Genomic DNA, 11,303 nt, shown 5'->3' with positions numbered 1-11,303 from the left:
CCCCCAACACAGCACCCCCCCTCAGAGCGTCTGGATCTCACCCCCCCTCAGAGCACCTGGACCTCACCCCCCCCAACACAGCACCCCCCCTCAGAGCGTCTGGATCTCACCCCCCCCCCAACACAGCACCCCCCCTCAGAGCGCCTGGACCTCACCCGCCCTCAGAAAGCCTGGAGCCCCCCCACTTCCTGCAGCCAATCACAAGCCGGTCACAAGTCTGCCCCTCACTGCGTTGAGCCAATGAGGAGCCTCCAGTGGGCGGGGTCTATGTGGCGGTTGGGCCGCCTGGGGCCTCGCTGACGCGATCTCCGGGCCAATGAGGAGCGGCCCTGGGGGGGACCCGGGACGTGGCCGCCGAGCGGACGCAGCCGAGCGGAGCCATGACCCGTAGGTGCCGGGCGGCCCCGGCGTGGCCCTGCCGGGCGGGGCGGGGCTTATGCGGAGCCCGGGGGGTTATGTGGGGCGGGGCTGCCCAGGGCTCTCTGCGGGGGGGGAGGGTTCGGGGGAGCCGGGGGGGTTAAGTGGGGAGCAGGGGGATGTGGGGCGGGGCTGCCCAGGGCTCTCTGGGGGGAGTCTGCGGGGGGGAGGGTTCTGGGGAGCCCGGGGGGGTTATGTGGGGAGCAGGGGGATGTGGGGCGGGGCTGCCCAGGGCTCTCTGGGGGGAGTCTGCGGGGGGGAGGGTTCTGGGGAGCCCGGGGGGTTAAGTGGGGAGCAGGGGGATGTGGGGCGGGGCTGCCCAGGGCTCTCTGGGGGGAGTCTGCGGGGGGGAGGGTTCTGGGGAGCCCGGGGGGGTTATGTGGGGAGCAGGGGGATGTGGGGTGGGGCTGCCCAGGGCTCTCTGCAGGGGGGGAGGGTTCTGGGGAGCCGGGGGGGTTAAGTGGGGAGCAGGGGGATGCGGGGTGGGGCTGCCCAGGGCTCTCTGGGGGGAGGGGGAGAGTCTGCGGGGGGGAGGGTTCTGGGGAGCCCGGGGGGTTATGTGGGGAGCAGGGGGATGCGGGGTGGGGCTGCCCAGGGCTCTCTGGGGGGAGTCTGCGGGGGGGAGGGTTCTGGGGGGTTATGTGGGGAGCAGGGGGATGTGGGGCAGGGCTGCCCAGGGCTCTCTGCGGGGGGAAGGGTTCTGGGGAGCCGGGGGGGTGATGTGGGGCGGGGCTGCCCAGGGCTCTCTGGGGGGAGGGGGGGAGTCTGTGCATGGGGAAGGTTCTGGGGAGCCCGGGGGGTTATGTGGGGAACAGGGGGATGTGGGTCAGGGCTGCCCAGGGCTCTCTGGGGGGAGGGGGAGAGTCTGCGGAGGGGAGGGTTCTGGGGGGAGGGGGAGAGTCTGCGGGGGGGAGGGTTCTGGGGAGCCCGGGGGGTTATGTGGGGAGCAGGGGGATGTGGGGCGGGGCTGCCCAGGGCTCTCTGGGGGGAGGGGGGGAGTCTGTGCATGGGGAAGGTTCTGGGGAGCCCGGGGGGTTATGTGGGGAACAGGGGGATGTGGGTCAGGGCTGCCCAGGGCTCTCTGGGGGGAGGGGGAGAGTCTGCGGAGGGGAGGGTTCTGGGGGGAGGGGGAGAGTCTGCGGGGGGGAGGGTTCTGGGGAGCCCGGGGGGTTATGTGGGGAGCAGGGGGATGTGGGGCAGGGCTGCCCAGGTCTCTGCCTGGGGGCAGTCTGCGGGGGGGAGGTTTCTGGAGAGCCCGGGGGGTTATGTAGGGAGCAGGGGTGTGGGAGTAGGCAGCCCTACTTGTGAGAGCCAGAGGCTGTGGGGTCAAGGGGTCACCCTCTCAGTGCTGGCTGAAAGGTTGCGTGAATGGCCTGGGTTTTGCATCCAGGCTTGTTGGAAGCAGCGCCCGTCCTGGTGCCAGGATACCCGAGAGCTCCCTCTGCTAGCGGGCTGGCAACGCCATTGTCAGAGCTCAGTAGGGCTTCTAGGTGGAGCTCTTCTCGCACTTGCCCAAGTGACTGTTCTCCGCATACCTCCTCCAGCGGCTGCTGCCTTGGCTGTTTAATTAACCAGGCTCTTCAGGGCACACACCCAGCTGCCCCACCCTGAGTCAGGCTCCTTAACCCTGCACACAGCCCTTCCCTGGGGCTCCACGGGGACTGCCCGCTTTGAGAGTGCAGTGCTGCTGCCCTTGGATACTGACCAGTTTGTTCTTCAAGACAGGTGGTCGGGCGACCATTCTCTGTGAGCCGATGGCTGTGCCAGTCACCCAGCCTGAGCGCTGGCACCAGGGGAACTCCCAGTAACCTCTCATCTCAGGCTTGTGTTCCTTGCTTCCAGAAGTACCTCAGACAGGAGGGCAGCTGATGTCCAGTGGGGCTGGGTCGTGGGGCCTTATCTCATCCAGGGTGCAGCGAGTCAGTCTTCTGCTGGTGTCGTTGCAGGCGGTAACCAGCGTGAACTGGCCCGTCAGAAGAACATGAAGAAGCAGACTGACTCGGGCAAGGGGAAGCGGCGCGATGACGGCCTGTCGGCTGCTGCCCGGAAGCAGAGGTAACTGTCCATGATGAGAGGAAGAGGCAAGAGGCTGGCTTTTTCTCTCCCCCTCCTGGCCTGTGACTCTGGTACACAGCATCTGACTTAACCAGGCCCTAGGTTCCTGATTGGGGCTGCAACCCCATGCTCCCTGCAGCAACTCCACCTGCCAGAGCTGCTTCTGGAGGGCTCCTACGAAGCAGGGTCTTGGCTCCCTTCTAACAGTGAGGTTCATGCTCAATGGGCCCTGGGCTCCTGCATGCTGTGTCAGTCCATGGTCTAGCCATGGAAGTAGCATCCTCTGCCGGGAACCAGGCTTAGCATGGGGGGTCACAGCCCAGCATTCTCACTTGCAATGTGTATAGAGCTGGGCCCTGGGCAGAACATCAGCTTTCTCTGAAATAACGGTGAATAAGTGTCCTGCCTCCCTGTCTTCTCATTTCCCCTCCTTCCTGCAGTGTCTTCCCTTCTCTGGGATGATGTCTCTTTCATCAATCAGATTTCTCTGGCATGCTCAGTAACTTGCTCTTCCTGTCCTCCAGCAGCATGTACCCACCCCACCACCTATGTTCCCCAGCAGAGGCTTTTGTCCTGTGTTTCTTCTTACTGCTTTGAGAAGGCCCTGTTGTATCCCCACCTCCCTCAACTAATTGCATCCTGCCTGCCCCATCCATCCACCCAAGGTTTCCAAATTCAGTTCTCCTGAATCTGCAGTTTGGGTGCCCTGGATCTGCCACTCCTGCTCTGGCCAGTAGCTCCCTCGTGCTGAAATCCTCTGCCTCCAGAAACTACTACTTTTGCTATCAGAAAACCTGAGATGCTCTCCCTGTTCCCTCCTGGCCCACCACTAACAGGCTCCTTTTCTCCCAATAGAGACTCTGAGATAATGCAGCAGAAGCAGAAAAAGGCCAGTGAGAAGAAGGAGCAACCAAAATAATGTGTGGGGAACTTGGTCTGTCGCAGGAGAAGTGAGGCAGCATCCCTGCCGTTCACCTTTGCGCTTGCCCTGCCCTCATCTCCAGCCCACCACAGTCTCCTGGCCCTCTTGCTTGTAGAATGCAAAGCATGTAGCCCTGCCGGGATTGTCTGCCCCGATGTATGTTCTCCCCACTCTCTACAATGTGCAGCCAGTGTTGGCCCAGAGGGGCTGGCCTATGGCTGCATAGCCAAGCAGCTGCAGGAGCCCCTCACCCTTCTTAGTCACATCAGACCCACTTCTATGTATTAAAGTAGCTTTTGGATTCTTCAGGGGTGCTGGATTATTGGTAGGTGTTCGTGACCCCGCAGAGCCTTCCACCTTGACGTGCCATTCCCTCCCTGCTCCTGCCACTGAGGGGTTGGGTTGGGAGCTGCTTGCCATATTCAGGGGAGTCTGGAAGGGCTCAAGCCCTCCCAAGCTGAAAGCATGGCCCTGGACCTAGCTAGCATCAAGGCAGGGCTTAGGGGAATCTATGACAGGAGGGGCAGGGGAAGCCACAGGCTGAATCCTTAAAGGCCAATGCACTGGCAGTGCCAGGGGTGACCCCACTCTCTCCTCTGCCTCCCCTAGAGCTGTCAACAGGCAGCGATGGTGTTTCTCTGGCACCCAGTGGTCAAAGCTGGGTCCCAGCCCCAGAGAAATGGGGGAGGCAGTGGTGGAGCCAGGGGAGAGGGTGCAGGGCAGGCTTGATTTATTTATTTGGGGGTTGGGGGGGGGATTTATGTGTCTGAGAGGCAGCAGGCTCAGACCACCTCTCCCCTTGCTGGCTGCTTCCCTGGGCATGGAGCCCACCATGCCAAGCTGTAGGCTAGGCTATCCTTTGAGCAGATGTAGCCTGACCCTAGCCTTCTGGGGTGGAGCAAGCTGGCTGGTGCCAGGTGCTCATGGAGGAGGCAGCACCCCATCCTGGGTCATGCATGAGCAGGGAAGCAACAGTTTAGGTCCTATTGCCCCAAGCACTCAATGGCAGGGGGACCCAGGGAAAAGAAAGGAGCCCTATGGTGGGTGAGCTGAACTGAGAGCCCTGCATCACTCCCAGAGGGAGGGGACAGTCTCCACCCAGCCAGAGGGAGATTACAAAAAAAGTTTGTTAAAGACTGCCCCAGGAGAGGCCAGAACAAGCCTGATGCCCATTTCTCTCCTCCCCTGTACCGTAAGGCAAAGCAGCTGCTAAAATATCAAGGCAACCCAACCAGAGCCCTGCAGCCAGCAAAGGGTTAAACATGGAGAGGGGTCTGCCTGGGGCAGCAGAATGATGTCCCACTTCAACTCAAGATCTCAGAGCCAAATGGGGAGGTAATTGTCCAATAAGAACTAACTTTTGGGGGTGAGTGCCAAGCTTTTGAGCCAGCTCTTCCTCCAGTCCCTGTGGCGCTCAAAAGCTTATCACTCTTACCCCCAGAAGTCGGTCCAAGAAGAGATTTAATAATTTTATTAAGATGACGTTGAAGTAAAAAGAAAACAGTACAGAGTTTAAGCATAGAAGTTTCTGGTTATCAGGGAATAAGGTACAGATTATCAAGGGCTGCGAAATTCAGTTTAGGAACGGGTGACGTAAGGAATACATAATCTGCAATCTCCCCGATTGGGGGTAAAAGGTTAACGGGTCAAAGTACAGACATTGAGCTATGGGGGTATGTTGTCCATATAATGGCTATGTTCAGGTGTGGAGTATAATGAGTAGATACGATGATGAGGATGGATTTACCCTCATTTGGTGGGATTTAATGTTCAGTGAGTTTATGGTTCCAGTTCATACGGTCCAATGGAAAAAGTCTCTCAGTCCCTTTCCCGTAGTGGATGCACGATCTCGTACCAGCTCACCCCTCCTGGTACTGTTGGTGGCCGGTGATGTGTTCGATGTAGATGTCCCTGGACCATCGGATGGTGTCTGAGACCATGAGGCGCCACATGAGCTGTGCGTAGCATCGACCGATCCCACGGGTCCGCAACGCATGCTCATTGCAGGGCTCCCAAGTGCCCAAGGCTCCGACGATCAGGGAGTCCATCTGCACCTCTGGCACCTTAGAGACTAACCAATTTATTTGAGCATAAGCTTTCGTGAGCTACAGCATCTGATGAAGTGAGCTGTAGCTCACAAAAGCTTATGCTCAAATAAATCGATTAGTCTCTAAGGTGCCACAAGTCCTCCTTTTCTTTTTGCGAATACAGACTAACACGGCTGTTACTCTGAAACCTGTCATCTGCACCTCGTAGCCCTTTGCTCTCAGGGTGTCAGCCAGGGGGGCATATTATTATTTCCCTCCCTTGTCTCTACTATCCTGGGACATAGTGACAGCGATACCTACATTAAACTCAGAATACAGTTCCCAGAGCTGCTCCACGCAGGAACAAACCATGCCCTGCATGCCCAGGCTTTCGAGCATGGTAAGTACCGAAGGTGCCTGCTTTCTGCCCCAGGGTGGTCTCAGCTTGCAGCCAGGGCCCTAGGCCCGCCCCACTCCATGGGGTGTCTTGCCCAAGCGACAGCAGGGCACCATCTGCCTCTTTTGGTTGAAGGAGCCACAGGCTCAACCCTTCTCTTCTGCACTAGGTCCCACAGCAGCTAGAGTGAGGTGCCTGCCTGGCAGGGGCACTCAGGTCAGTTAGGATTCCACTAGCATCTTCACTTGGCTCCATGGTCGTCTGCACCACCCTGCAGAGCCAAGGGGCACAAATGTTACCAGCATGCAGCCTCCTGCCCCCCGTGCTGGAAGCGGGGCCCTGTGAACAAACCCTCATCTCCCAAGCACCTCCCAGCAGGGGCAAAGGACGTTCCCCCCAGAGGGAGGGGGATGGTGCACATATAACTCTTCCCCCTGGGCTGAGTGTGGCTGGGCCTCTGGGTGGCAAGCAAGGTGCTCTTCTGCTGCCAACAGTCTCCCACCCCAAAGGCCCAGGGAAGGGGCTGCACCCACTCCTACTGCTGGGCTCTCTCCTCCCGGGTGCAGCACAGCTTCCACCACATTGGTGCCATCCTTGGCGCTGGTCTCGCAGAACAGTGAGTTGTAGGCCTGAGAATACAGGAAAGAAATGGTTACTTGCCGTAACTGTGGCTCTTTGAGATGTGCCGGAGATGGGAATTCCACTGAGGTGTGTGCGTGCCCAGCATGCCGGAGCCTTTTGCCGAGCAGTACGTGTAGAGGGGTGGTGCGCATGGCTGTGACCGCTCCATTGGCTATCTGAGGCAGTGCCATCCCAACCCCCCTCAGTTCCTTCTCACTGAAAGCCCATGAGAGAAGACTCCGCTGCAGAGGGGATGGAAGGTTGGTTGTGGAATACAGCTGCATCCCATCCTGAAGAACCAATTACAGTAAGTAGCCGCTTCTTCTTTGAGTGGATACACATATTCCACTTTGGTGACTCACAAGCAGTACCCCAGTCTGGAGGTGGGGCTTGGAGTCTATTGAAATGCGGATCACAAGGCTGCCCTTGAGGCCTGTGTCCGCTCTGGAAGATGCGGTAATCGCATAATGGTCCGTAAACGTATGTATGGATGACCGGCAAATGTCCAGTATGGAACAGTCACTGAGGAATGCTATTGCGCCCTCATGGAGTGAGCCCATATCGGCTGAGGAAGCGCAGCCAAAGATATTTCATACACAGTCTTGATACAGGATGAAACAGAGAGAACACTCTTTGGATAAATGTGGTCACGTTACCTTGTTTGTCCCGGGAGCATTGAGTGTAAGGGCGGCTCAGCCATCAGGGCCTGCAACTCTTCTTGCAGATGTGATGGCTATCAGGAATGGGGTTTTCTGAGACAGGAAAGGAGGGGCACCATAGAATATCAGGGTTGGAAGGGACCTCAGGAGGTCATCTAGTCCAACCCCCTGCTCAAAGCAAGATCAATCCCCAACTAAATCATCCCAGTCAGGGCTTTGTCAAGCCTGACCTTAAAAACTTTTAAGGAAGAAGATTCCACCACCTCCCTAGGTAACGCATTCCAATGTTTCACCACCCTCCTAGTGAAAAAGTTTTTCCTAATATCCAACCTAAATCTTCCCCACTGCAACTTCAGACCATTACTCCTTGTTCTGTCATCTGCTACCACTGAGAACAGTCTACAGCCATCCTCTTTGGAACCCCCTTTCAGATAGTTGAAAGCAGCTATCAAATCCCCCCTCATTCTTCTCTTCCGTAGACTAAACATCCCCAGTTCCCTCAGCCTCTCCTCATAAGTCATGTGTTCCAGTCCCATAATCATTTTTGTTGCCCTCCGCTGGACTCTTTCCAATTTTTCCACATCCTTCTTGTAGCATGGGGCCCAAAACTGGACCCAGTACTCCAGATGAGGCCTCACCAGTGTTGAATAGAGGGGGACAATCACGTCCCTCGATCTGCTGGCAATGCCCCTACTAATGCATCCCAAAATGCCATTGGCCTTCTTGGCAACAAGGGCACACTGTTGACTCATATCCAGCTTCTCATCCACTGTAACCCCTAGGTCCTTTTCTGCAGAACTGCTGCCTAGCCATTCGGTCCCTAGTCTGTAGCGGTGCATGGGATTCTTCCATCCTAAGTGCAGGACTATGCACTTGTCCTTGTTGAACCTCATCAGATTTCTTTTGGCCCAATCCTCCAATTTGTCTAGGTCCCTCTGTATCCTATCCCTACCTGCCACCGTATCTACCACTCCTCCCAGTTTAGTGTCATCTGCAAACTTGCTGAGGGTGCAATCCACACCATCCTCCAGATCATTTATGAAGATATTGAACAAAACCGGCACCAGGACCGACCCTTGGGACGCTCCACTTGATACCGGCTGCCAACTAGACATGGAGCCATTGATCACTACCCGTTGAGCCCGACAATCTAGCCAGCTTTCTATCCATCTTATAGTCCATTCATCCAGCCCATACATCTTTAACTTGCTGGCAAGAATACTGTGGGAGACCATGTCAAAAGCTTTGCTAAAGTCAAGGAACAACATGTTCACTACTTTCCCCTCATCCACAGAGCCAGTTATCTCGTCATAGAAGGCAATTAGATTAGTCAAGCATGACTTGCCCTTGGTGAATCCATGCTGACTGTTCCTGATCACTCTCCTCTCCTCTAAGTGCTCCAGAATTGATTCCTTGAGGACCTGCTCCATGATTTTTCCAGGGACTGAGGTGAGGCTGACTGGCCTGTAGTTCCCAGGATCCTCCTTCTTCCCTTTTTTAAAGATGGGCACTACATTAGCCTGTTTCCAGTCGTCCGGCACTTCCCCCGATCGCCATGAGTTTTCAAAGATAATGGCCAATGGCTCTGCAATCACATCCGCCAATTCCTTCAGCACTCTCGGATGCAATGCATCCGGCCCCATGGGCTTGTGCACATCCAGCTTTTCTAAATAGTCCCGAACCACTTCTTTCTCCACAGAGGGCTGGTCACCTCCTCCCCATGCTGTGCTGCCCAGTGCAGCCGTCTGGGAGCTGACCTTGTTTGTGAAGACAGAGGCAAAAAAAGCACTAAGTACATTAGCTTTTCCCACATCCTCTGTCACTAGGTTGCCTCCCTCATTCAGTAAGGGGCCCACACTTTCCTTGACTTTCTTCTTGTTGCCAACATACCTGAAGAAACCCTTCTTGTTACTCTTAACATCTCTCGCTAGCTGCAACTCCAGCTGTGATTTGGCCTTCCTGATTTCACTCCTGCATGCCCGAGCAATATTTTTATACTCTTCCCTGGTCATTTGTCCAATCTTCCACTTCTTGTAAGCTTCTTTTTTGTATTTAAGATCAGCAAGGATTTCACTGTTAAGCCAATCTGGTCGCCTGCCATATTTACTGTTCTTTCTACACATCGGGATGGTTTGTCCCTGTAATCTCCATAAGGATTCTTTAAAATACAGCCAGCTCTCCTGGGCTCCTTTCCCCCTCATGTTATTCTCCCAGGGGATCTTGCCCATCTGTTCCCTGAGGGAGTCAAAGTCTGCTTTTCTGAAGTCCAGGGTCCGTATTCTGCTGCTTTGCTTTCTTTCTTGTGTCAGGATCCTGAACTCGACCATCTCATGGTCACTGCTGCCCAGGTTCCCATCCTCTTTAGCTTCCCCTACTAATTCTTCCCAGTTTGTTAGCAGCAGGTCAAGAAGAGCTCTGCTCCTAGTTGTTTCCTCCAGCACTTGCACCAGGAAATTGTCCCCTACACTTTCCAAAAACTTCCTGGATTGTCTATGCACCGCTGTATTGCTCTCCCAGCAGATATCGGGGTGATTGAAGTCTCCCATAAGAACCAGGGCGTGCGATCTAGTAACTTCCAGAAGTTGCCGGAAGAAAGCCTCGTCCACCTCATCCCCCTGGTCCGGTGGTCTATAGCAGACTCCCACCACGACATCACCCTTCTTGCTCACACTTCTAAACTTAATCCAGAGACTCTCAGGTTTTTCTGCAGTTTCATACTTGAGCTCTGAGTAGTCATACTGCTCTCTTACATACAGTGCAACTGCCCCACCTTTTCTGCCCTGCCTGTCCTTCCTGAACAGCTTTTATCCATCCATGACAGTACTCCAGTCATGCGAGTTATCCCACCAAGTCTCTGTTATTCCAATCACATCATAATTCCCTGACTTTGCCAGGACTTCCAGTTCTCCCTGCTTGTTTCACAGGCTTCGTGCATTTGTGTATAGGCCCTTGAGCTAACCCACTAATCGCCCCTCTTTCTCAGTATGAGGCAGGAGCCCTCCCCTCTCACACGCTCCTGCTTGTGCTTCCTCCTGGTATTCCACTTCCCCACTTACCTCAGGTCTTTGGTCTCCTTCCCCCGGTGAACCTAGTTTAAAGCCCTCCTCACTAGGTTAGCCAGCCTGCTTGCGAAGATACTCTTCCCTCTCTTCCTTAGGTGGAGCCCGTCTCTGGCTAGCACTCCTCCTTCTTGGAACACCATCCCATGGTCAAAGAATCCAAAGCCTTCTCTCCACCACCACCTGCGTAGCCATTCGCTACCAGACAGGAAGCAAGAGGCTTAAAAGGGGGGCCCAACTCTCAAACCAGAGGATGTAAGTGGAGAATCCCTTACAGAAATCTCATATGGGGATTCTTACCTGTGCAAAGATCTGGGACGGGTGGAGGCAGGCAAACTACCCTTTCCAGAGAAGGCAAGGCAGGGTGGTAAACCATATCTGAAGAGGGCAAAGGTGCAGTGTGGTGAACTGGACCAGATGTGTATAAGTGGCCATGTGTCCCAGCAAGTTCAGACCCACCCGGAGTGGCATGGAGGGCTGAGATTACCAACAGAGGCAGAGCTGTTGAATTACCCGGAAACAGTTGGTCAACAGGAACACTCTTGGCCTTGTGGAATTTAACAGGGCCCCAGTGAACTCAATTTTTTGAGTGGAAGCCCAGGTTGACTTTGCAGTGTTTAAAATGCATCCCAGATTCTTGAGCAAACACAACATCGTGTTGATGTGGGTGAGAACCTTCTCTATGGAGCTGCCCTTCAGGAACCAGTCATTGAGATGTGGGAAGATGTGGATTCCCTTCCTCGTGAGATATGCCATGACCATTGCCATGCATTTGGTGAGGACTCAGGGGGCAGAAGAGGCTGAACAGGAGAACAGTATACTGAAATTGGGGTTCTCCAACCACAAAACGAAGGAATTTCCTGTAGCTTGGCAGAATGGCCTCTTGAAAGTAAGTGTCCTGAAGATCCAGAGCAGCGAAAGAGTTGTAAGACAGCACAGGGAGGATAGCCAACAGAGTGACTCACGTACTCCATGAATTTGTTGAGGCCACAAAGGTCAAGAATGTGTCTCCTCCCCGCCCCTTGGATTTTGGTATCAGGAAGTCCCAGGGGTAAAAGCAGTGGCTCTGGTGTTCCTGCAGAACCTCACCCACTGCCCCCAAAGTTGGGATCAGCAGCGTCTCATGAAAGGGGGCCCTGGAGGGGA

At 55.3% G+C, this 11,303-nt stretch overlaps 1 protein-coding gene across 2 annotated transcripts; it reads left to right on the top strand.

The window, feature by feature from the left end:
* The first annotated feature begins 259 nt into the window (after nucleotides 1-259).
* Nucleotides 260-3,700, top strand: SERF2 (small EDRK-rich factor 2). Of its 2 annotated transcripts, none has more exons than XM_084641512.1 (3): nucleotides 260-387; nucleotides 2,364-2,472; nucleotides 3,328-3,700. In XM_084641512.1, the coding sequence occupies exons 1-3, from the start codon at nucleotides 381-383 to the stop codon at nucleotides 3,389-3,391; spliced, it is 180 nt and encodes a 59-aa protein (XP_084497638.1). In that variant the 5' UTR covers nucleotides 260-380; the 3' UTR covers nucleotides 3,392-3,700. The 2 variants fall into 2 exon arrangements, with proteins under 2 accessions (XP_084497638.1, XP_084497637.1); XM_084641511.1 differs by having other exon boundaries at nucleotides 277-387; nucleotides 2,260-2,472.
* Nucleotides 3,701-11,303: the final 7,603 nt, after the last annotated feature.

This window comes from Lepidochelys olivacea, assembly GCF_965140295.1.
Source record: "Lepidochelys olivacea isolate rLepOli2 genome assembly, chromosome: 10".
Classification (NCBI taxonomy): Eukaryota; Metazoa; Chordata; order Testudines; family Cheloniidae; genus Lepidochelys; species Lepidochelys olivacea.
This window is presented reverse-complemented; position numbering and strand designations above follow the sequence as displayed.